This window comes from Mesoplodon mirus (genome assembly GCF_964341445.2).
Source record: "Mesoplodon mirus genome assembly, chromosome: 5".
Lineage (NCBI taxonomy): Eukaryota > Metazoa > Chordata > Mammalia > Artiodactyla > Ziphiidae > Mesoplodon > Mesoplodon mirus.
In genome coordinates, this window is record NC_138980.1 from 104303579 (window position 1) to 104330669 (window position 27091).

The 27091-nt window shown below is 34.5% G+C and overlaps 1 protein-coding gene across 3 annotated transcripts in view; it reads left to right on the forward strand.

Annotated features, from left to right (window-relative positions):
* CHD1 (chromodomain helicase DNA binding protein 1) overlaps window positions 1-26854 on the forward strand; it is a 78204-nt gene extending 51350 nt beyond the window's left edge. Inside the window, exons 24-37 of one of the 3 annotated variants that reach the window (XM_082623631.1) lie at window positions 2039-2199; window positions 3719-3760; window positions 4447-4577; window positions 5515-5653; window positions 5877-6027; window positions 7338-7460; window positions 8492-8620; window positions 9078-9341; window positions 9692-9832; window positions 14393-14571; window positions 21950-22046; window positions 23010-23061; window positions 23578-23788; window positions 25331-26854. In XM_082623631.1, coding sequence (XP_082479757.1) covers window positions 2039-2199; window positions 3719-3760; window positions 4447-4577; window positions 5515-5653; window positions 5877-6027; window positions 7338-7460; window positions 8492-8620; window positions 9078-9341; window positions 9692-9832; window positions 14393-14571; window positions 21950-22046; window positions 23010-23061; window positions 23578-23788; window positions 25331-25676 — 2166 coding nt within the window. In that variant the 3' untranslated portion in view covers window positions 25677-26854. The remainder of the gene's footprint in view (window positions 1-2038; window positions 2200-3718; window positions 3761-4446; window positions 4578-5514; window positions 5654-5876; window positions 6028-7337; window positions 7461-8491; window positions 8621-9077; window positions 9342-9691; window positions 9833-14392; window positions 14572-21949; window positions 22047-23009; window positions 23062-23577; window positions 23789-25330) is intronic. The other 2 variants (XM_082623632.1, XM_082623633.1) reach the window with 2 other exon arrangements.
* The last annotated feature ends 237 nt before the right edge of the window (window positions 26855-27091 follow it).

Here is a 27091-nt window from a genome sequence, read left to right on the forward strand (position 1 = left end):
AATTTTAAAATATTTGGGAGATTTGCCAAGTATCTTTGCTATTGATTTCTAGTTTAATTCTTTTATGGTCAGAGAGCATACCTTGTGTGATTTGAATTTTTAGAAATTTGTTGGTGTTTATTTTATGGCCCAAATGAACAAAATGGTAGATTTTTAAATAATGGTAGCAGCGCCATGCCAAGCTATATTGGGTCCTGTGGCAAAAGGAAAAACTTTAATATTAGAGCTCTTTGCGTTAACTTCTGTTTTTAGACTACTGTTGCATTACAAGATTATTTGTCCTGATTACTGAATTTTTTGGTAACTCCTTAAATTTTGAGTCTGAGGGAAATGAGGAACCCACCCTACCCTAATCCTTGCCCTGCTAGTTTTTTGTTTTCGTTTTCTTTTCCTACAACCATATTAGGTCTTCTTCTGTGTCCTCGGTTCAGTAGGTGAGAAGGGTCTGGCCAGGCTTTCTGCCTGTCCCCTCAAAGGTGACTACTCTCTTTATCTAGGCCTTCACCATGAAGGAAAGTTTTCTGTAATCTCCAGCCCTGTTTCCAGTCTGTCTCATGAGCAGCTGGTGGAGGTTTGTGGAGAAGCGCCTGAGAGTAGGTACAGGTTCTCCCTGTGTCTTTGGTTCCCAGGGATCCTCTGCTCTCATGGTAGCTCACACTCAGTCTTTAGCAAATGTTAGCTGACTTTCCTCTTTCCTGCTTGAATGGTACTTGATGTCTGCCATTCATGCTCTTCACAAGTGAGCCAGTGTCCAAGTTCCATCTCTTCTTATAATCTGCTTTTATTTCCTTATATTTTAGGCTACTAGATTGCCTTGTGATTTTGATGTGTGTAATAAAAGTTATGATTTTGTAGATTAGATTTGTTGTTAGGGCGGGAGCAGCCTACCAACTTTTACATCCCAGGCAGAAATGGAGCCAAGTAATTTGTGTTTGGCCTGAGAGTAATTGTATGTGTAGTTTCTTGTTTGTGTTTATTTCTGCAAACCCCTTAGTGGTTTCTTTTTATAGTGCAAGGGAAGCACAGAATTATATTAGATCTAGTGAAAGGATGGGAGAAGGTTAGAATAAGAACTAAATACCATCATTGACTTTCAATTAGCTTTCAGCGTATTAGGGATTCAGAATATGTACTGAGGCTTTGGAAGAACTCCAAAGACTTGCAGGAAAAATGTCTGTCCACTCAGAGATATCATAGTAATAATATTATTACAGTATACAGTATACACAATTCTAGTATTTTTTTAAATACATATCATTTGCCAAGTTTAATTGGAGTCATTAATTTGGGACTTGCTTTCTTCCTTTTGACAGTATATAATGAATGTTAGTCATTCTACAAAATTTTTAATGGCTTCTCAGCTTTCTATTGTATAGATTATTTGTCTGATCTTTTTTTTGATGAACATTTAGATTGTTTGCAATTTTTTTTTTATTTTTATGATAAAAATGACTTGGCCAGTGTGCCTTTACATTTCTGATATCAAGAAAAATGCCTAGTAGGGATGTTGCTGGGTCAGCAGAATGATAAATTTTAAGACGTTTGATACAATATTGCCAAACTGCCCTCTGTCCCAGTTTAAATACACACCAGAGGTGTTTGACTGTTATTCTATACCAGTACCAGTATTGGCTGTTATTGCTTAGTTAGTATTGGTCAAGTTGATGGATTAAAGAAAGAATTACATTTCATTGTAACTTTAATTCACATTTTAAGAAATATACCAATGAGGTTGTATAATTCTGTGTTTATGTTATTTGATTAATTGCTTTTTAATAACCTTTCATATATTTTTACAAAAGGACAGTAGGTATTTTCCTGCTGATTTATGAGAATGTTTTAAGTGTTAAGGCTGTTAATAACTCTTTGTCATTAATGTGCTATATTTTTTCTGTTTTGTTTGCTTTTTAATTTTGTTTATAGAATATTTTTGATACATATTTGTTAATTTTGTCAATCTTTTATAATGTTTTCTTTGCCCTTAACATAGAAGTCTGCTTTACCTAAACTTGGGCAAAATTTTATTTTCAAATTCCAGATTAGTTTCAATGGAAGTGAAGGGAGGCGCAGTAGAAGTAGGAGATACTCTGGATCTGATAGTGATTCAGTCTCAGAAAGGAAAAGGCCAAAGAAACGTGGAAGACCGCGAACTATCCCTCGGGAAAATATTAAAGGATTTAGTGATGCAGAAATTCGGCGGTAAGATGACATAGGACCATTTTTACTTCAACTTGCTTTTAGTAGGGGGTGAAATTAAAACAAATTCCATAAATTTTAAAGATTAAGATGAAAGTTTTAGAGGAGGCAAATATATGATAATTGTGTAGGGATTAGGTGCTTCTGCTTTTAGTTGTTCTTTATAACTATGGGTGAAAAAATGAGTTTGGGGGCTTCCCTGGTGGCGCAGTGGTTGAGAGTCTGCCTGCCGCTCCAGGGGACACGGGTTCGTGCCCCGGTCTGGGAAGATCCCACATGCCGCGGAGCAGCTGGGCCCGTGAGCCATGGCTGCTGAGCCTGCGTGTCCGGAGCCTGTGCTCCGCAACGGGAGAGGCCACAACAGTGAGAGGCCCGTGTACCACAAAAAAAAAAAAAAAAAAAAAAAAGTTTGGCATTAATCTTTGCTGTGTTATTTATTGGTACTCTATTTAGACTGCTAAATTATTTTGGTTTTATTAATGTGGTTCAGAATAGTGGCCCTTTTGAATAATGAATGTATATTTCAGTACATTAGATTATTAAAAATTCTGACTGTATTTATGACTCCCAACATTACTCTTTACGTGGGCGTAATTTAGTTCCATATTTTTCTAGTTCTTTTACACTGAGATGATTGGTTTTTTGAAACTAACCATATTAAAAGTGTTTCTGATATGTCCAAATAGGAGTTGAGGTTAGATTAGCCAGGCAGGATAAATTGTAGTTTTCTTTCAAAATATGTTTGTTCGTATATACAGATTTATTTAAGGGGAATGGTATAGCAGCTTACTTTGTTTATGTAATATTTTTGCATATGAAATTTGTGAAAGGTTGTTCATTGTTGTATTTTGAGAGTTTGTTGTTTCTTTCAAGCTGTTGTAATTCTTTTCTTTTAAATCATAGATCTGACTGATAAAGTTCTTCCTCATTTTTTTCTACTAGAAAACTAAATATATTGTTAGATTTTGTTTAGGGTACTTTTATGACCACCTGATTTGCTGGACTTTCTGTCTCTAGTTGAAGAGGCATTTCAACTTCTACTTTTCCTGGATATTTTCCCTCATCCATCAACCACTTGGGTAGCTTTGTTCTTAAGTAGTATTTATTTTTCCATTGTTGGTATAATACCATACATCTGAATTAAAGCTATATTCAGTAAACTTTTAGCTACACTTGAAATGTGAGGAGGTGTAATATGATTGATAATTCTGGAGACACTTCCTCTGGTAGCCTTGAACCTTTTTTGTCTTGTGAAAAAAATAATTTCTAAAATAAAATTTAGCTTCTGTTTTATTTATATTGGTTTCTAAACATCATCCTGGGTGTTAAAAAAATATATCTTGTCTTACTTGGTTTATCTTACTGTTTTAATGTTTTGATTCTAGCATAGTTTATTCATTTTTGTTAGTAACAGTGCCTTGAATTAATTTTTACACTAACAAGTATTATTTCTATATATTTCTATCTATTTTTTAACAAATAGTGAAGCCCACATTTAAACCAAACAATTATTTTCTGTTAGGTTTATCAAGAGTTACAAGAAATTTGGTGGCCCTCTGGAAAGGTAAATACATCTGTCATTCTCAATAGAACTATAGAATGTATCACATGCTGTCAGCTTTATTTATACTATTGTTAAATTTGCTGTAAAAGGTTTTTACAAAGTTAACCTGTAGAAAGCAAATTTCAGATTGATTTTTGAAAGCTTTTTGTACTATCCTTAATCCTTTCTAGTCTCTGAAGTTTTGTCTACAAATGAAGTTTTCTATAAAATACACGGCCTGTAAAACATTTGCATTTTTATAATTGTAAGCTACTTTTCAAATGCTTTTTCTTACCTTTTCATCACAAGCTTATAGCAGATTCATCTGTAGAGAAGCTAAGTTGCTAACCTAGCCTCTGACTTAAAGACCAATTTTGTTTAACGGTTATTCTCAATAACTGCTATAACCACTATCTTAATTATAGAGTAGCAGAGACTCAAATTGGTTTAATTCTATTTTTCTCCCCAAAACTCCATCTTAAAATAGAGATATTTTCTGTTTTATTTTGAGATGACTTGCATGAAGTTACAATGAAATACTTATATAATTATTTTAGATGATGAAAAAAATGTTTTGAACATTTATTATTCATATTTTCTCATGTATAGTAATAAAAAATTATAGAACTTTACTCTTATAATATCTGTCTTAAATGGCTCCATTTTATTCTGCATATTTACCTGAAAATTGTATTATTTTATTACAGATTAGATGCAATTGCTCGAGATGCTGAATTAGTTGATAAGTCAGAGACAGACCTCAGACGACTAGGAGAATTGGTACATAATGGTTGTATTAAAGCTTTAAAGGACAGTTCTTCAGGAACAGAACGAACAGGTAATACTAAAATGAAAGTGATTTAAAGAGGTAAATGGAATTTTCAAAATATGCTTTTATTGAGTTAGTTAGGTATTATATCTTAAGTTACCTATTCATTAGTCTTAAAAGATGCTTTATACAACAAAGCAAGGCCATTTCTGGGTAATAGAAAATGGGCAGCAGAATTGTATTATTGAAGGCAGTGGAATCCATTTGCCTGGTATATTTTCTGGCTGGGAGGTAACATCAGGAGTTATTGTTAGTTGTACTATATTTTTGGTATAGATGAGATATTATAAGTATACACATGTGATAATGGTTTTAGCATAGTTACTTCATTATACTTATTTTGTAATTCATCTATCTAAATAAAAATAGATAAGATTCAGTAATTAGATGTACTGAAAAAAATCATACTGGAACTCTTATTTAGAAAGGCTGACATATTAATAGATTGGTGTATCTTGTGCATTTGCTAAAGTATATGAAATGCTTTTTGTGAATCTTCATGTGCTATATTATAATCAGTAGTATGTACTGAAAAATCTTGAGTGAAATTTAGGGTTTGCCAGTAAGCCTCCCCTTAACACAAATAAGTAATACTTTAAAATATAGGTAGGGGCTTCCCTGGTGGCCCAATGGTTGAGAGTCCGCCTGCCGATGCAGGGGACACGGGTTCATGCCCCAGTCCGGGAAGATCCCACATGCCGCGGAGTGGCTAGGCCCGTAAGCCATGGCCACTGAGCCTGCACGTCTGGAGCCTGTGCTCCACAACGGGAGAGGCCAGAACAGTGAGAGGCCAGTGTACTGCAAAAACAAATTTAAAAAATAAATAAATAAATAAAAATATAGGTAAATAAGTAATAGTACTTATTTATATAAGTAATAACATTTTGCTTTGTGTTTTGTAGTATATATTTTATACTTTTTAATATTCTTTTCCAAATAAATTAAGGTGGTAGACTTGGAAAAGTAAAGGGTCCAACATTCCGAATATCAGGAGTACAGGTGAATGCCAAGCTAGTCATCTCCCATGAAGAAGAATTAATACCGTTGCACAAATCCATTCCTTCAGATCCAGAAGAAAGAAAGCAGTGAGTTGTTTACTTTTGCCATTGTAAAATACTTGTTGTTATTCAATAATTTGGATATGAATGTATGTTAAAAATGTTTTTTATGCCATTGGCCAATTTGAGTAAAATGTTTTTAAAAATAAAGCATAGTATTTTGAAGTTGTAATGACTCATATATGTTTTTCAAAATTAATTTTTAATAAGGCAATTATAACTTGACAGTGGCTGTTAACTTTAATGATAGGTATATCATCCCATGCCACACGAAGGCAGCTCATTTTGATATAGACTGGGGCAAAGAAGATGATTCCAATTTGTTAATTGGTATCTACGAATACGGATATGGAAGCTGGGAAATGATTAAAATGGATCCTGACCTCAGTCTGACACACAAGGTACTTAAATATTTCTTGATTCTGTTGACCACTGATGTTAAATTGAATTTTTTGCTTTTAAATTATGTTAGAAATAAACTCAACTGGGAGTCAGGAAACCATGGCTCTAGTTAGCTGTGTGACCTTGGCTTCTTTGGAATCTGGTTTTCATGAAGGGATTGAATTTAAATGATCTCTAGATTCTGCTTTACCTCTGAAATTACATTTTTGTTATTAAGGCATAGGTATATTTTTCTTCATAGTATCAGGTTAAAAGTAAACCTGTCTGTCATTATATTATTCAAGAGCAAAAAAGGATTTTTTTATGTGTGTGTGTTTATATATATTTTTTAAATAACAAACAGTGTTTAGGAGTTTTGGTGATTTGATGCCACCACACTAGTTATAATCATTTCTTTGCCTAGAATGGAAAACATTGGAAGTATTGCCCTATGCTTTTCATTTATCTTTTTATATTTTACTTTTTCATGGACAAGTGGGAACCTTCAAATGTTTGTCATTTGCTACTGTGAAACAAAATTAGTTTATGTTTTCATTGTAAGAGTTTCCTCACAGTACATGCTTTGGGTCATCGTCTACATGAACGATACTTTTTTTTTTAATTTTTAATTTTTGGCTGTGTTGGGTCTTCATTGCTGCACGCAGGCTTTCTCTAGTTGCTGCGAGCGGAGGCTACTCTTCATTGTGGTGCGCGGGCTTCTCATTGTGGTGGCTTCTCGTGTTGCGGAGCACGGGCTCTAGGCACACGGGCTTCAGTAGTTGTGTCACGCAGGCTCAGTAGTTGCGGTGCATGGGCTTAGTTGCTCCTCAGCATGTGGGATCTTACTGGACCAGGGATCAGAACCTATGTCCCCTGCACTGGCAGGCGGGTTTTTAACCACTGCGCCACCCTGGACGTCCTGACAGATGATACTTTATATTCTAGGAATTTTTGTATGCTTTATAGTTAAAGTATACTGTTGAGAAGGAAGGAAATCTAAGAATACTATGATGTTTAATAACACTGAATGCCAATACACCATTACATATTTGAAAGAAATTTCTAACTTCATACTGTATAGTCTCATTTTGAATAGAGGGATATTTTTCTCGTGTACTTAGAATTCATTCCCAGAGAAATTGAATCTTTGTGGCATAGCTATAAAAAATGTATTTTGCATTCTAAACTGTTTATTCCTACAGATTTTAAGAGTTGTAACTTGTTAGTGAATTATACATATTTTTTAAATGAGTAAGCCTTTTTTAAACGATGATTATTATTTCTCATGTTATTTATTAAAGACAAGATGAAAAAATTAATTGCTTTTCAGATTCTTCCAGATGATCCTGATAAAAAACCACAAGCAAAACAGTTACAGACTCGTGCGGACTACCTCATCAAATTACTTAGTAAAGATCTTGCAAGAAAAGAAGCTCAGAGGCTTTCTGGTGCAGTAAGTTAACATACGCTTAAGAGCAGTTTACTTTTAAATAAGATAAATCTAGTTTTCTGATCACCCTAGACACCCATGGTTAGCATGGGCTCATCAGTATGTTTATCTGTAATTTAGCTTTATTTGAATATGGTAATATTTTGCCTTAAATGATCTCAGCATCCATGTTAAAACTCTAGTGAGTCCTATCTTTCAGAATGGGATCTGTTTTTTCCTAGTATTTAGAAAGAGTGGGAGCAACTTTTGGAGTGGAGTGGAGTGCTTTTTGAGAGGACAGGCTTCCATTATTGTTTCATTTGGAGACATTGGGCAGCTTAAGGAATAGCATTAAAGATCACCAAGCTTATTTATAAGGGTGTTTCACAAAAGAAGGAAAAAGACACTAAAAGAGAGGTGATTGGAAACTAAAGCAACCCTTGAAAGTTTACCTGTGACCACAGTGTCAATAACTACCTATGTACTATTAAAAAGAATTTCTGGGCTTCCCTGGTGGTGCAGTGGTTGAGAGTCCGCCTGCTGATGCAGGTGACACGGGTTCGTGCCCTGGTCTGGGAAGATACCACATGCCGCAGAGCGGCTAGGCCCGTGAGCCATGGCCGCTGAGCCTGTGCGTCCGGAGCCTGTGGTCCGCAACGGGAGAGGCCACAACAGTGAGAGGCCCACGTACCGCAAAAATAAATAAATAAATAAATAAATAAGAATAATAATTTCTAAGGCTATCTCTGGTGACATTGGATTTAGTTGAAGATAATAATAGTTTAGGAAGGTGAACAACCCTCCTATTTCTCTCTACTCTTTTTTTTTTAAGAAATAATTACAGTTGGTTAGCATTTATTCACATTAATTTGTACTTGATTCATTATGTTATATCACTTTTGTTGATAATAACTTTCTAAGATTGGTGTAGCTTAGTGCCAGCAGATTAAGGATTGGGTTGGAGTGTGTGTTCTTTAGCTTTATAGATGCGGTATTTAAGATTTTTTTTTAATGGAATCTGTGGGGTTGGTTAGAATAAAAATAATTATTTTTAGGGAGGTTCAAAAAGGAGGAAAGTAAGAGCTAAGAAGAATAAAGCAATGAAGTCTATAAAAATGAAAGAGGAAATAAAGAGCGATTCTTCTCCCCTGCCCTCAGAAAAGTCTGATGAAGATGATGATAAGGTAAGAATGTGTTTTAGAAAAGCAACCTGTTACATAGAAAGGGAACATGGCATATTTTTAGTATGCTTTACATTTGAAGTTTGAAGTAAGGCTTGAAACTTTAAAGATGCTGAAGTTCTTTTTTATAGTTTGTTATGTAGTCTCATTTACAGAACAGAATTCTACCCATCCAATAGATATTATATTTCACTAGAGGGATAGAGCAAAGGTCCTTCCTTTTCAAACATTTGCCATTTGAAGACATTCTGTCTCCTTTAATTTTGTTATGAATTTTGAATGGGATTGGCTTACCTTAATTTTTATAGGAAGGTAAATATTGCATGTATCATTACTAATGGGATTCTGAGTTACTTCTCTCAGAATCCACATACATGCAATCCGTAGTCATGCAAAGAAAAGAAATTAGTCTTTGTTGAGATTTGGTTAGTAATACATTGGCCATACTTGCACTTTTCAGGATGAGATCACTTCTGTGAAACATCCAAATAAAAAAGTTAAAACAGAAAGAGACAGTGAAGAAAAACCTGAGCCAGATGTTTGTATAAAGAAGGAACCAGAAGAAAAGAGGGAAGCGAAAGAAAAGGAAAATAAAAGAGAACTTAAAAGGGAGATAAAAGAAAAAGAGGATAAGAAAGATATAAAGGAAAAAGATTTTAAAGAGAAAAGAGAAAACAAAGTAAAAGAAGCTATACAGAAAGAAAAAGACATAAAGGAGGAAAAGGTATGCAAATCATAATATAAAATTTAGAAAGTTTACAGTTTAGGAGAATAAATTGCCTGTCGGCCCAATTAGTCTCAATAACTGAGTTCTTTAAAAATGCATATGGGTATCTAGTAGAGGAGAAGAACAGGTTTGAATCCTTTTTTAGATGCCTTACCTAATAAGTAATGTTACAGAATAGCTTTATTTTTGGTTTTCCCAAATAAAATGGGGGAAAGGTAAAATAGATAAGAATGTTAAATGTGAGTAAACTTTATAGAATAAAATGAGACCATAATTCTTCTGGAAGTGTTAATCATTTTTGCCTTTGTTGTTGTTGTGTTTTTGTTTTATTTTCTCTTTTTCATCAGTTGAGTGAATCCAAGTCTGATAGCAGGGAAAGATCTAAGAAATCTTCAGTGTTGGATGCTCCAGTTCATATCACTGCAAGTGGTGAACCAGTTCCCATATCTGAAGAATCTGAAGAGCTAGATCAGAAGACATTCAGCATAGTAAGTAGTAAAGTTTCTGGTTATTAGGAATAATTCATATAACATTTTATTTAATTTATATTCATCTTTTAAAACTTGAACTTTAGAAATGTGTTTGAATTTGATAGCATTGCAGTTCAAGTTGACAAAAGCAATAGATTTAAATTTTGAAAGGTATCATAAATTTAGAATCAACCTAGAAAAACTTCTTCATAAATTAAAGATTTTAAGAAGAGGTATTTAGGGAATAAACTTTTTTTCCTCCAACTTTAGAATTTTAAACTTTTCAGTTCCTGAGCCTATTATCCATATAACAGTGCTTTTTATCTACAGTGAAGGACTCTTCTTTTCTAATCTTTTACAGACCAGTGTTTTTAGAAAATAAAAATGAAAATAGGAATAAAAGAATATAAAATATAAGCCCCAGTGTTGTATTACTAGATTCAGTAGGTATAAATTTGCACTGTCAAACTGATAAAGGTTTCTAAAATTTCTGTACCTATCCTGCTTTGGACTAACACAGGTTCATAGACCACACTTTGAGTAACACTGGTCTAAAATATTACTGGTTTTACATGCTACCATGCTTTTATTTTCATCAAAGTCAGGGAGAATCTATCTTGGCCTTTCTCCAAAGGGTTTATTTCCTGTATATATTCAGGAACCCAAATAATCATATGAGTGTAATCTTAAGTCAGTTTTATCACTGATACTAATCAAATGCTATACTTGAAAGATGGAAATTTTCACCTTCTAAAATTATATTTGTATTTGACCTACTACGTCCTTTTAGATCCCCAGCTCAACTTCATGTCCCATTTTCTCCTATTGTGTACTCTGACTAGATGATATTAAGACTGAGAACGCATTTATTCATTTCCTACTGATTCCATTATATGCCCTAATATAGTTCCAGATATGCTCTTTAAATAACATAGTTCCTACCACAGTTTTCTTGTCCTCCTCACTTTTGACTGTTTACATCCCTCTAATCTCTGAGAATACTGGGGACATTCCCAAGTAAGCTGTTGCAGCTCCTGTCTTCCATCTTACTTACTTGAATGAACATATATCTTATCTCTTGACTTTCTTTTTTTTTTTTTTTTTTTTCCGGTACGCGGGCCTCTCACTGTTGTGGCCTCTCCCGTTGGGGCACTGGACGCGCAGGCTCAGCGGCCATGGCTCACGGGCCCAGCCGCTCCATGGCATGTGGGATCTTCCCGGACCGGGGCATGAACCCGTGTCCCCTGCATCAGCAAGCGGACTCTCAACCACTGCCCCACCAGGGAAGCCCTTGACTTTCATTTTTATCTTTTCTCCAGGTTCACATGTTGTGATTCCTTAGCAACTTTTTTTTTTTTTTTTTTTTTTTTTTTTTTGCGGTACGCGGGCCTCTCACTGTTGTGGCCTCTCCCATTGCGGAGCACAGGCTCCGGACGCGCAGGCTCAGCGGCCACGGCTCACGGGCCCAGCCGCTCCACGGCATGTGGGATCTTCCCAGACCGGGGCACGAACCCGCGTCCCCTGTATCGGCAGGCGGACTCTCAACCACTGCACCACCAGGGAAGCCCTCCTTAGCAACTTTTAAGGCTAACCTTTCTATTTATGGCCTAGATCTTAATCGAGCCTCTCTATCCATTTCCTATTGGTTTTGTTGTTTTTTTTTTACCTCCTCTGTATTGGGTGGGAATGGGTGATGGTGTGCTTTTGCTTTTCTGAGGTGAAAACACTGAAATCTTCTGAACTGCTTCCCCTACACTACCTGCTCCATTACTGAGGTAGGTGAAATTGCACCTCTTGCCTCTTTGCCACATTTCCTCCTTAGCCATCTGACTTGTTCATATAACCAGTGAAATGGAAAGTTTCCTTTTGTGCCCAGTGCATGAATTTCTTCTTCATTAACCTTCATAAATGATTTAAAATCTCTTGTATTATGGAAAGGAATAATGGAATAGTTTTAAACATGGACTCCAGAGCCAGATTTTCTGAGCTTGTATGATTAAGATTTTCTTGGGGGCTTCCCTGGTGGCGCAGTGGTTGAGAGTCCGCCTGCCAATGCAGGGGACGTGGGTTTGTGCCCCGATCCGGGAGGATCCCACATGCCGCAGAGCGGCTGGGCCCGTGGGCCATGGCTGCTGAGCCTGCGCATCTGGAGCCTGTGCTCTACAGCCGGAGAGGCCACGGCAGTGAGAGGCCCGCGTACCGCAAAAAAAAAAAAAAAAAAAAAAAAAAAAAGATTTTCTTGGTATATACATTTTATTGTATTCGGGAATAGCTCTGATTATTAAGAAATTCACTGGTCTTTTCTCAGTCTTCATTTTCTTTGACATCTTTGCCTCATTTAGCATCTCTTGATTTTCTTGTGTCTTATTGATCTGTCTTCCTAGATAGCAGTATAATTTAGCAGTCAAGAAAGTGAGGTCAAAACTGGGTTTCACAGATGTCATTTCATCCTAAGCTTCAGTTTCTTTTTCTATAAAATAGAGTGAATGGTATTGTGAAGGTCTATTGTCAAAATCAAATTTAAAGCAACGAACACACAGCCCCTGGTACCTAATAAGTGCTTTATAAATATTAGTTATCATTGCTCCAGTTCCCATCTTCAGGCCTTGACCTTAGCATAGATTTTAGTCATCAATTCCTCTTTTTCCTCCACTCACATTCAGTCAATGAGTAAATCATATTGGCGCTAACACACTGGTTCAAGCCACAGCCATCTCTTTCCTAGATTACTTCAATAGCTTCATAGCTGTTCTCACTGCTTTCACCCTTCCCATCTCACCCTATACCCTTTTCATACCCCAGTTTGTACTCCACACAGCAACCCAGACTGACAATAACTGTTATAGGGATAATAAAGTCACCCCGTGTTACTTTTCTGTTTAAAACCCTTGAATGGCTTTCCCTCTCATTCAGGATAAAAGATTCATAACAGTAGTCTAAAAGATACAGCATCTGGTTTACTCCCATCATCTCCTGCTGTTTGCCTGACTCACTTGGTTCTAGCAATACTGGAATTCATCCTGTTCCCTTGAACATGTCAGACAAGTTATAGGACATTTTTACTTGCTCTTCCCTCTGCTTGAAATGGCTTACTCCTTCATTTTCTTTAGATACCTGCTCAAGCATCACCCTTCTCTGAAATCTTAACTAAGGTAGAAAGCTCCCTGTTCTTTCTTGCTTTCTTTATTTTTTTATCATGGTTGTCACCATCTTAAACACTATGTCTTGTTTACTTATTGGCTCTATTCTCCTACTAGACTACAGGTTCTATAGAAGCAGGGTCTCCGTTTTATTTACCACTCTGTTTTCTGGGTCTAGAACAACGCCTAGAATATAGTATGTATTCAGCCTACATATGTTGAATAAATAATTTTCTAGCAGAATATAAACTAGAAAATTGAACAAGAAACAGAAAATGTAGAGAACAAATATGAGTAACACTAAAACTTAGAAAGGAAATTAAAAATTTCCCTTTTTTAAAAAAGACATTAGGCTTGGCTGAGTTCTAATTTTAACTAAAGAATAAATGATTCCAGTGTTATTTAAATTATTCCTGACAAAAGATGGAAAGTTTCCCAACTGATTTGGAGAAATAGGTCAATAAAACAATAAAGTACTCATAAACAAATTCGCATGTATAATATAGACACTTAATTGATAATAAGAAAGGCCCTTCACAGCAGTGATGTAAGGGTTTCTTTTTTCAAATAAATGGTGGCATTGGGTCAACTAAATATATTGATCCATCCTTACATTCCCCAAACTAACCCAACTTGCTACTCATGGATATAATTACTATAAAGTTGTTTTTGCATTTGTATACAATAAAATTTATCTGCAGTTTGTTTTTTTAGTAATATTTTAATTCTGGTTTTGGTATAAGATTAACAGTTTTTATTACACAAATTGGACTTTACTGAATGGTACAGTTTGGGTGTGTTGTCCTTTTACTAGCATGCTAGTGCTCTGTAGGCCAAGGAAGAGGTTGGTTTCCATCAACCACCCCCACGTCCCTGACTGCCCAAATATGATAGAAGCAAAATTCATCATTAGCTACTTTGGCCCCAAGAATAGACAGTTTATACTTGTAGCTATATTGATGTTAATAGCTTTGCCAATATATTATATAAAGATTATTATTTATGTATTTATATATAAAAATAGCTTTGCCAATATATTATATAAAGATCTTTTTTACATTTTATTCTATATTATAGTCAATACATAATATTGTTATACTCTGAAATATTTTGTTATCTTTTAACATTCTTTAAGTCTGTTTAGAATGGTGTTCTAGAGTGTAAAAAGTAACCATTTTTATAAAAAGTAAGTAAAATCCAAGGCTTTTACTTAGGCAAAGACTGATTTTAAGTGATAATGGAAAGCCTTGCTTTCTGAATAAAGTCTGAAGGAAAAATGCTTGATGTTTAAGAGCTGTGAGGTGAGAGTTAATGCTCATTTTAGCATTAGACAATGCTATATTTACTCAGGTAAGTAAGTATCATTGAAAGAAGTAGATCTTTGTTGAATTCATGGTTTTAATACATGTATTTGTATTCTTATTTTCCTGTTTTAAAGTGTAAAGAAAGAATGAGGCCTGTCAAAGCAGCTTTGAAGCAACTTGATAGGCCCGAGAAAGGCCTTTCAGAAAGAGAACAACTGGAACATACTAGACAGTGCTTAATAAAAATTGGAGACCATATCACGGAATGTCTGAAAGAGTATACAAATCCTGAACAAATCAAGCAGTGGAGAAAGTAAGTGATGTATTTTTCTTTTGTAATTTTGTAACCATCTATTTGTCTCTTGTATTTCAATTTTTTTTCTACTTCTGAAGTTTAGGTAACAAAAAGTTTAAAAAGGTAACCTGAGGATGATGGCTTTCACTTTTTCCTTTAACTTTAAAGCTTTTTATAAATAAGTGATTACTTAATTGTGCATCATGATAAACCACAGGTGGCATCTCTGCCTTTAAATAGTGAAAGGCATTTCATTAAAATTCAAGTTGCATTTTATTTTTAAAAATCTCCACAATTTACCAAATTATTCTCAGTAATATCTTCAGAGGTTGGTGTACCAATTTGTTACATAAATTTAGCAATTCATTTTCTAAGTATGATTGTAAAGCCTTGTAAAACTCAATGTCCTCAAGCAATGTAAAATGCAGACTTCTGTTTTCCTCTTCATCTTAGAAGTGGCAGCAATTTGATTGATTTTAAAATTACAGTTGATTTTAAAATTATAAATCTGAACTGCTATAATATGATACTAATCACTTAATGATTACCAAATCCAGGACACTCTTAAGCCAGACTACTAGACAGGATAGGAAAGAAATAAAATGAGCATAAACCAGTCATTGACATCTGTTTATTAGCCTCCTTCTGATTTCTTTGCTACATGTAGTGCAGCTACATATCAAAACAAAAAACTTCAATGACACATTTCTGGAGGAGGCATGATGATTACACAAAAGTTAAAAAAAAAATTCTATCCTTGTCCCTTTTCTTCTTAAACTCAACCAGGACCCCCATTTTAGAAAGAGGAGATAGAAGTTGATCGTGGTCACTAGGCTTTTGAAAACAAGTGAAACTGAGCTCATGTCTAAAGAAACTGAAGCCATTCATAGACATGAAGAAGAGCCTAAAGTCATGTGCCTATAATGACATGGAATGATCACTGGAGTTGGCATCACAAGACATGCATGCTTAGGAACCATCCTGGCTAATTTTTGGCTTTGTGACCTTAAACAGTTACCAGTATCTATGAACCCCCCAGTATTATCATCTGTAAAATGATAAGGCACTGCATATTTTTCAGTTATTGAAGGATAATGATAAGATGTATTATGCAGAATGAGAGGCAATAATTCTCAAGGACTATTCATAGTGTCTAGTTGAATCTTTTATTTATGGTTGGAATATATATACACTGGAGCTTAATGCTTTCCTTAAATACCATAAAATAGAATTACTCCATCCTTCTCAAGCTCTTATCAACTCATACAGGGACCCCTAAAGTACAGAACCACAGGACATGAATACAGTAGAGTTTAATTATATATACTAGGATTAAATGAGAATATAAATTCCTCTATCTTTTTATATTCAAGATCCAAAATTAAATAAATGTTCTCTGTCAGTGGCTCCCGGACATATTCTTAATTGTTGCTTGTCTGTGATAAAATTAGGGAAAAAAAGGAAATGCAGTGAGTTATTTTTAAAGCTAAATTTAGTTAACTTAAAGGATTATATTAAAGTTATTTTCTACTTTTTAGTGTAAAGGAGCTTATTTTCTCTCTGACAAAACTTAATTGTGTACTGCATACCAGTTTTTAAACCTTAATATAATTAGAGTTTAGCTTTTTGAGGTTGTGAAGAAGGCAGAATATCTATTTTACCTGCTTTCTAGATTAGAAATAAGCAGCATCTCATTGAAATTACATGTCGACTAATACAACTGGGTGTTATTTCAGGTTTAGGTTGTTATTAGGAAATGGGGGAGGGGGGTAAAAAAACCTTTAAAAGAAGAGAGACCAGGGCCTCCCTGGTGGCGCAGTGGTTGAGAGTCCGCCTGCCGATGCAGGGGATACGGGTTCGTGCCCCGGTCTGGGAGGATCCCATATGCCGCGGAGCAGCTGGGCCCATGAGCCATGGCCGCTGGGCCTGCGCATCCGGAGCCTGTGCTCCGCAACGGGAGAGGCCACAGCAGTGAGAGGCCCGCATACCGCAAAAAGAAAAAAAAAAAAAAAAAAAAAAAAAAAGAAGAGAGACCAAATAGCCAGGAGACATTTTTCTTTGTGTTCACCCTTACCTCCCAAGGTTTTATTCCTCTTTTTACCCAGCTGGGCAAATTAGCTTTTGTTTTTCTCCCAATCTACCTTGATTTCATATTCCTTGGTACTTATTCCTGCTGCCACTGTCTCTGGTTATACCAGATTCCTTTAAACGGGAAAGGAGAACAGAAAGACCCCAACTGAAAAATATTTCAGAAACAAATTAGTTTTTGCTCTGGTTTGAGTGCTGTCTTTAGAGAAAGATTGGGGAAAAATGTAGAAGCAAGGGAGAGTCCCTTGTGTTAAGGTTGAACTTCTGACCACCCTGCCCTACTCCACTCCAACCCACAGAACACAGCTACAGTTACTGATTCTACAAAAGGAAAGATCAAGCAAGACCTTACCTGTAATTTTAAAGATAGGGACTTCACCCATAATTATACAGCAGTTGACGTTAAGCAAATTTTTACGGTAACCATAATTATCTGCTTTATTTCTTGCTTATAGATGTTTATATATAAATATTTTGGCCAAATAGTTGGTGAGGAAATGCAACACTAGTTTTTATTTAAAAATCACTTACAATCAAGTGATAACCATAATAATGTGTATTTGTGTTTTGTTTGTATATCAGAGTACTTTCATATGCTTCATTCTAATTGATCCTTTTAAAAATGCTGTATTTAGGAAATCTTAATAGTTAATACTTCCATTTTTACAGAAGAAAAAAATGGACTCAGGTGAACAGCTTTGTAGGTCTGGGACTGGGGTATGGCCAAGGAGGCACATAGGGCATGAACTTTAACAACAAGGCGCTCACTCTTACGCTAGTTCCAGGTCGGGAGTTTTGCCCAAGATTACACAATTAAGCAGGTGATATAATTAGGACCAGAATCTAATTTCAACTAGATTTTTTCTAGGGAAAAAGTATTCTTAAAAAGAAATTTAATTACTAACAAAAACACAGTTTATTAATTCCTACCTCTTTACTCTTTTGAGTTAACTATAGAATGTAGATAGTCTAGAGATAGTCTATAAATTCATTTAAAGGCGATGAATTTTCTCAGCTGCTGTGGATTTCACTTCACTCAGGTATCATTTAATTAATTTTCTCTAAGTTTGCTTATAAATTTTATTTCAAGGTTAATATCATACCTATAGTGAAAGTTTTAATATCTTCTGGTGACCACTGCCTTAACACAGTATTCTTAACAATTTAAAGACATGCTGATTCTTTTTAGCTTTTTGTTGTAGTAACAAAATGAAAACCAGATTACACTCATTTATCTTTAATAAATAACTCAAGTATTTTATAAATTAATAGAACCCCATGAACATTAGTCATAATTTTTTTTTTTTTTTTTTTTTTTTCTGTACGCGGGCCTCTCCCGCTGCGGAGCACAGCCTCCGGATGCGCAGGCTCAGCGGCCATGGCTCACAAGCCCAGCCGCTCCGCGGCATGTGGGATCCTCCCAGACCGGGGCACGAACCCGTGTCCCCTGCATCGGCAGGCGGGCTCTCAACCACTGCGCCACCAGGGAAGCCCTAGTCATAATTTTAATTTCATTTATTTTTAAACAGGACCAAATTTGCATTTTACTTTATTGTTATTAAAATAGTTGACTTACCCTATTAATTTCAGGTATATAACATAGTGATTTGTAAATATACAGAGTTGTTGTATTTATTGACTATATTCCCTGTGCTGTATGTTATATCACTGTGACTTATTTATTTTCTTACTGGTAGTTTGTACCTCTTAATCCCCTTTACCTGTTTTGCCCAGGCACCTATGCACCTTCCCTCTGGCAAGCACTAGTTTGTTCTCTGTATCCGTGAGTCTGTTTCTGTTTGTTACGTGTTCATTTGTTTTTTTAGATTCCACGTATAAGTGAAATATATAGTATTTGTCTTTGTCTGGTGTATTTCATTTAGCATAATACCCTCTGGGTCCATCCATGTTGTTGCAAATGGCGAGATTTTATTCTTTTTTATGGCAGTGTAATATTTGTGCGTGTGTGTGTGAGAGAGAGAGAGATCCATTTCTTTATCCATTCATCTATGTTTGGACACTTAGGTTGCTTCCATGTCTTGGCTATTGTAAAAATAATGCTACAGTGAACATGGGGGTGCATATATCTTTCCGAATTAGTGTTTTTATTTCCTTCAGAAAAGTAGGGAGGAGTGGAATTGCTGGATCATATGGTAGCTCTATTTTTAATTTTTGAGGAACCTCCATGCTGATTTCCATAGTGGCTGCACCAATTTACATTACCACCAACAGTGCATGAGGGCTCCATGTCCTCCACATCCTGGTCAACACTTGTTTTTCCTTTTTTATGATAGCCATTCTGACAGGTGTGAAGTGATATATCTCATTTTGGTTCTGATTTGCATTTCCCTGATATTGAGCATCTTTTCATGTGCCTGTCAGCCATCTGTATGTCTCCTTTAGAAAAATACCTACTCGGGTCCTCTGCCCATTTTTAATCAGCATTTTGATACTTTAATTTTAAATAAGCTGTTCTAATTTAATGTCAAACAATGGATAATAATAGGATTTGGCTAATTAAGTTAGATGTAAATTACAGAGATTTTTACTATATTTAGTATTGAAGTTGTTGAATGATTTCATTTTCCCAACTGCCATCTGATAAACTTTTATCAAATTTGTTGAAAGAATTATCTTTCTTGACTCAGTATTAGCTATTTCTTCATTCTTTCGTTTCACTGATAATTGATTACCGAAAGTAGTATAATCTAAAGAGCGTTTCAAAAGAAAAAACTAAATAATATTGACTCCAGTTAATGATATGCATGCTGAAGTATTTAGGGGGGAGATATACTAATACCTATAATTTTTCTTTGAAATGTATCAAACAAAAACTAGAGGGATTTACAGAGGGATGGACATAATGGAATCATATGTGATAAAGCAAGCACAGTAAAATGCTAATAAGAGAATCTAGGTATTAGGTATATGGGTGGGTGATCATTGTAAAGTTCTTTTATCTTTGATGTATGAAGGTTTTCATGATATTGAAAATTAAGAAACAAAATAGTCTATGCATATGTATTATGAAAATGTCCCGTTAGTTTAAAATAGCCTGCTAATATTAGTCTTTATAACTTGATATTCCTGTTAATATGCCATAATATTTTAATAGCCCAATTTTACAGGCTATATGAAGTATCACTATAGAAGCAAATTTTGAGAGTATTACACACACATATGCACATTAAATATAAGGGTTTGGGTGACTGCTCTTTAAACTGCAGTACAATTTTATAGTCTAGTTTTTGTAAAATTATAGATCAAAATATTGATAAGGAATAGGTATCATATACACAGTTAAGCAAAGAGCTGTCACAAACTAAATTAATTATAAATGGTAATTTATAATTAATAAAAAGGAAAGAAAACACTTGAGAAAGCCACAACTATCTTAACAACACTGGTAAGAATTCTTTTAGAAAATCACCAGATATCCATCTCTGTATGCACATTTGCTGGGATAATTTTGCAGTTATTGTATGACTCACAGATTTCTGATTTCCAAAATTTATTAACACTTAGGAGTTTACTAGCAAGCAGCTCTTCACACATATCAATGTCCAAAATCAAAAGGCTGGGAATTACTCATCTTAGTGGAAAGAGAATTAGGAGCCAGAGCCCTGCCTTCTAGCCTTACCTAGCTATATGAGTTTAGGCAAGTCACTTAGCCTCATTACCCCATTTGTTCATTTATTTTAAAAATTGTCTGCTACGTTGACTGTGCCTACCTAAAGGCTGGTTATTTGTGGAATTAAGTAATAGAAAAGAGCTTTGAAAATATGAAAACTGTATAAAGTACCTAGCCAGACACAGGTTAGGTACTTTATACAGTTATCTCATTCAAGCCTTTGTAACAATGTATGTTTTGTAGTCATAGGCAATTGATGCTTGGTATTTGAGAGAAATATGTCTCAGCTGTTTAGGAATCCCCAAATTGGGACTTCCCTGGTGGTCCAGTGGTAAAGAATCTGCCTTACAATGCAGGGAACACAGGTTCGATCCCTGGTCAGGGAACAAAGATCCCATATGCTGTGGGGCAACTAAGCCCACGCACCACAACTACTGAGCTCGCACACCTCAACTAGACAGCCTGTGTGCCACAAACTAGAGCCCACGTGCTCCGGAACCCGCACACCACAACTACAGAGCCCATGCACCCTGGAGCCTGTACACCACAACTAGAGAAGAGGAAACCCACACGCCGCAACGAAAGATCCCATGTGCCACAACTAAGACCTGACGCAACCATAAATAAATAAATAAATCTTTTAAAAAAATCCCCCAATTAAGTGCTCCTGTATAACTTTATCTCTCCCATAAAAAAGAATGAGAATAGTTATTTTCTAGCTAAGAATTTTTGCTTCCTTAGGCCTTCTTTCTTCCATTAATATCTTGAGAGATGGCTTTCTTTTGGGAAGTCATTCACACACACAGAGTTTTATTATTTTTTAAAAATCACTTAAAATCTATTGCTTGACTCAGCAAAGATGTTGATATTGGGTAGTCCACTAAACCTCCATCATTGGCTAATTAGTAATTTCTTTCCTCTGGTTATATAAGCAAGATTCAAAATCTTTAACATACCTACCGTAAAGCTAGTGGTTCAAGAAAAAATTGTAAATATATGAAGCTGTTACTTTTTCAGTGATGGCAGATAGACTTCAACTCAAGTGTCACTGATTATTAGTGGCTCTGAGGAAGCTGCGTTGAGAAGGATTCAGAGACTGCATCTGAATTTATCATGAAGGAGTACCATGATCAATTACTGATCCCAGCCTTGGGATGGGAAGAGAGACCTAAAGATACAATACTGTCCTTGGTTTGTAGTGTCTGATCATGTTACTCTCATGATGATTACATCACAATTGTAAAATGACAGTTGCTTTTTAATGCCTTATTCAGGACCTTTCATTCACAGGCTTAATCCATATTATCTGATGGTATCTTTATTCAAACTGTTAACACAGTTTATTCCTCTTGTATCTAATCTGAACCACAATGTGAGTCCCTTCCTGATTTGTAAGTAAGTTTACTTCCCTTTGATTTCAAATTAGGATTGATTACTACTTTTCAAATCCAAAGATTGTAAAATGAAGGAATTTGAAAGAGAAGTAAAAGTTAACAATGTCCAGTTTTATTTGGAATCTTATCCATATATGAAGTTTAAAAAAAAAATGCTAGAAATAATCTCCCGAGACCTTGTTCCATAGAGGGCTAAGATGTGTGTATTTCTGTGTAGAGGGAAGGGATTTCATTAAAAAGCTAAATATTTTCCACCAGACTAACTTGCCTTTTCTTCTTCTAGAAACCTGTGGATTTTTGTATCTAAGTTTACTGAGTTTGATGCAAGAAAATTACATAAATTATATAAGCATGCTATTAAAAAACGGCAGGAATCTCAGGTAAATTAATGCATCGTTTTTTCTTTATGTTATTGAAATATTTTTCCTTACAGAAGAATTCAGTTAATAAATGTAGAAGGAATGAAGGAAATAGAAAATCTCACAATAAAAATTGTTGCAGGTAAGATCCTCCAAGGGAAGCTAAAATTAGTGGGCAAGAAAACAAGATATTGGCATAGTCTAAAAGTGTCTCCTCCAAGATGTTTATTGATTACAAAGAGAAAAATAATAGCTCTGTAGAGGAGAAACCTGCCTCACGCCACCGTAAACAAGCAATCAAAGTTAATGTTACCAGTAATAAGACATTGACATCATGAACCCCCTGCACTGTGTACTGAAAAAGGTACATCACTTCTGTGGAATTCCTGGCAAAAAAGCATCACTTCAGTCCAATCATGAAAAAATATCAGACAAACCCCAATTGAGAAATACTCTATAAAATAGCTGCCTAGTATCCTTCAAAAGTGTCAAGGTCATGGAAGACAAGAAAAACCTAAAGAGCTGTCCCAGTTTGGAGGAAACTAAGAAGACATGAAAACTGAGTGTAATGGAGTACCAGATTGGATTCTGGAGGAGAAGGATCTCAGTGGAAAATGTGAAATCTGAATAAAGTCTGTAGTTCAGTTAATAGTATTGTACCAGTATTAATTATTTACTTTTGATCATTATACCATGGTTATATAAGATATTAACAGTAGGAGAAGCTGGTAAAAAGCATATGGGGACCCTCAGTACTATTTTTGCAGCTTTTCTGTAAGTCTAAAATTATTTCAAAGTCAAACTTTTTTAAAAGTCATGGGACAAATAGTTTATGCTTTTAAAAAGTATCTGCAAATATTACATTTATACATTCTAATATCTTAAGTGAGAACTTCTTTTAGCATAAGGATTTTCTGTATCCTGTTTTTTATAAGGGTGTTTGAAGCCACTTAAAAGATTCTTACATATGTGCGTTTATTTTAGCAAAATAATGACCAGAACAGCAACTTGAATACTCAAGTGATTAGAAATCCAGGTAAGTAAGTCTTGCTAATTGTTTTAGAAAGTAAATTTTAAAATTGGGGAGGTTTTTTGGCAGGGGGTGTTTTAGATGATATATACCCATGTTATTATATCGAATCTAGTATCTTAATAATCCTTTTTAGCTTATTATTAACTTTCCCATAAATCAACCTATTACCAGTTTCTAGAAATTATAGAATAATTGTTGAACATATTTCTAAAAAAACATTATTTGGAATAATAATGTATTCTTTCTGTGTAAGAGTCACAAAAGTATAGTCTGAGAAGGAAAAGGGCCTTATACTTTTCGGTTGTGATTTTTCACATTTCAGATTAAAGTAACCTATTTGTAAGCCTTAGTATGGCTTTTATAAAGCCATTTCTAAATGCTGTAACTGCCTGTATTTGAGAACTGGTTTTGTTAGTTGGAGTTGAAACAGGAGTTCTTATAATCTAGCAGTGAAGTTACTTTTGTTTACCATGTATTTTTTTAAGTCATTAACAAAAGTTGGACACTTCTATCTAACAGATGTGGAAAGATTAAAAGAGAATACAAATCATGATGATAGCAGCAGGGACAGTTATTCATCTGATAGACACTTATCTCAATATCATGATCATCATAAAGACCGACATCAGGGAGATTCTTATAAAAAGAGTGACTCTAGGAAAAGACCCTATTCTTCTTTTAGTAATGGTAAAGATCATCGTGACTGGGATCACTACAAGCAAGACAGCAGGTAAACTTGACAGTTTTAAAATTTTGCTTATTGATGTCTTCTTTATTTTATTTGTTGTATTTGACTTTATCGGCCAATTCAGTCTTCAGGTAATCAAAATAAGTCTTATGTAAGGTAAAGGTTTTGTTTGTAAATAAGAAAAACTGAAATATAGTTCTTTTGGTTAAGAGCTGAATTTCTCTATAAAAATGGATTTTTAATTATAAATTTAAGATCAAAGTATACAATAAGAGAAAAAGTTTCGTATAGGGAGTTCTGTAAGTCATGGGATTCATTATTGCTGGTTTTGGAGAATATTGGCTCAAATACTCTTCAAAATATAGTAAGTAAGGTAAAATAAAAGATTGATGGACTGTGGCTGAAGTGAGGTGGTGGTGAATTCTACATTCTATTCCATTAAAAAAAACTCCTAATATTTATGTGAATAATTGATTTATGTGAAAACAATTTATTGAGGTTAAACTTAAAGCAATCTGAGATAGTCCTGAAATCAGGAATTTTTCTCCATATATTATTATTTTTTTGAAGCCTTTAAGTAGTAAAGAACTGGAATATAATAACAATATACTTTACTCCTTTGTTGGTAAGGGAATATTTTCATTATAGTGATCATTACTGTAAGCCAAACAAAAATACTGAGAAGAGTAAAAGTAAAGATCAGAAATAAGGAAATTAGTAGGTTTTTTTGTATTTTAGTTGTGCTCACTGCAGTAATTTCTTCTGAGAAACACAGCCACATTATAAACTTGTCAATTGTATAATGGCTCTTAAAATTGGAAAAAGGCACACAATGAAAAGGGAAAGCCATATTTGTAGTGGTAAATGTTTGTAATTTCACAGACTTACATAACAATTTATATTGTTTATAATGACCTTTTGTGAACCAAAACCCATTAAATTAAATATATTTGGTGTATTTTATTTGAAAAGGCAAACATTTTAGAGATTATTCTTCATTAAACTGCCATAATTTTTTTTAGCCAACTGCCACATTTATGTATGGAGTAAATTTCACAATGACTTATATATCAAGTCTTACTATATAAGTAATCAAATTAAGGAAGCTTTTAATAGGCATCACCAACCAATAAAAATGCTCTTTTACAAATTTATTTCATAGACTGTTTTAGAGGTTTTTATTTTTTTTCCTGCTTACAGGTTCATAAAAGGCTCTGATTTCAGGGGTATTTTAGATTCATGTAGTTATCTTAATTCCAACTTTCAGATAGTTAAGATGTATTAAGACAAATGATGCATAGAATAAAAAGTAGCAACCAATCTAAAATGAGCATGAGAAATTAGATGCTACCTGAAGTGCTTTGTATGGTTTCACTTTAGTTTAATGAATGGAATAGTTTTTCCAAAGGCATGCAGAGATATTTCCAGTGATTTTTAAGCTCACTTATAAAGTTTTGTGATTAAACACTGAATTTGTATACAATTCTTTAAAGTAATTTTGTTTTATTTTTAATAAGATTTTATTTGGAAACATTTAATTAGCATTATTAATTTAACTAAAATTCCTAATTTCTCTTTTGTTAGATACTATAATGATAGAGAGAAACACAGAAAACTGGATGATCACAGGAGTAGAGACCACAGGTCAAATTTGGAAGGAAGTTTAAAAGACAGAACTCATTCTGATCATCGTTCTCATTCAGATCATCGGTTGCATTCAGACCATCGGTCAAGTTCTGAATATACACACCATAAATCTTCCAGGGATTATAGGTATCACTCAGATTGGCAATTGGACCATAGAGCTTCCAGTAGTGGCTCTAGATCACCACTAGATCAGAGGTCTCCTTATGGCTCCAGATCTCCATTTGAACACTCAATTGAACACAGAAGTACACCTGAGCATACCTGGAGTAGTCGGAAAACATAACAAAAACTGATAGTGTCTTTCTGGACTTTTCTTTTAGCCATATATCATAAACCAACACAGTAATTGCCTTACATGACTTGAAAGATATAAACAGATCTTCTATCAGTAGCAGTATTGTTACTTCTTTCCAGGATGCAAGGTCTATTATCCCAACAGAAGAGAAAATATTTTTATATTTAAGGATTATGCTGCACTGTACTACAAATATTGTAGTACTTTTTCTTTTCTTTTTTAAAGAAATGGAAAATGTTTACTATTACAGGGACCTCAACACTGCCCTTCCATATAGGCTGGATAAAACTGTTTTTAAGTCAGTGGTTTTAGACTGACATCCATTTAAATTATGTTTGTATATGAACCTTACTCTGACCTGTGATCATGTTTCAGGAAGGAATGAAAGAGAGTTCTTTTCTTAATAAAGAAAACACACTCAAGGACTTTATTCACTTTCCAAAGCTACTTGTTTACATGTACACTGCGACCACCTTGCCGCTTTTCATCACAAGCTTGAATATTTAAATTCTGTACTTATATCTGTAAAATAGCCAGGAATTTCCTGTTTGTGATCTATTATTATGCCTTTTTACACACACAAACAATGGCTGTAAATTACTGTAAATGGATTAAATGAGCTTTCCTTACTTGCTTCCCCTTCTCAGGCTTTTTTTGACTGTTCCTTTCCCTACCAACTCAGGCCTTCTTATCATTTAAAAATATATATATCAGTGTAATAACACTTTTTAATGATTTGTCTTGATGGAATCATTGTTTAGAATGTAAAAAAATGGGGAAAGGGGCCACTTAATTCCATTAGTCCTTTTTATATTGACTATTTTATTAGATACATGTTACTTCTTTCCTTTCCCTTTTTTAGTCAATATTGTGTAACAAAATGGTGAGATGATAATGTAAAATCTAAACTGCATGCTCTGGAAACATTTTTTTCAGATGCATTTGGTTTAAAAGGGTAGGTGTATGAACACTTTCAGAATCCAAATGGCCAAAAGTTATTGTAAATCCATTTGTTTTCCTTTTCATGTGGGCAATAATGTCAAATGTGCTATGCAGCCAGGTAACATTTTAGATAAACTTGATTGACTTTTAATAAAAACTGTTACAATGCACACTGATTGTATATAAAAACCTTATATATGACAAATTAAATTTAAGAAAAAGGACATGTGGGCTCCTGTAATTTTCTGCTGCATTCTTATTCCCTCAAGCACTTAACTTTTTTTTTTAAGTAGTAACATTTAGCTTATAGAAAAGGATATTTTGATAAGCAGTTGAATATTGTTAATGTGTAGCACTATAATTAAATCTATTTTGAAGAATATATGAATCTATGAAGTAAAATTTAGATCATAGAAATCTCTGTTGGACTCCTGATTTTCTGCAGATATTATTTTAGAATG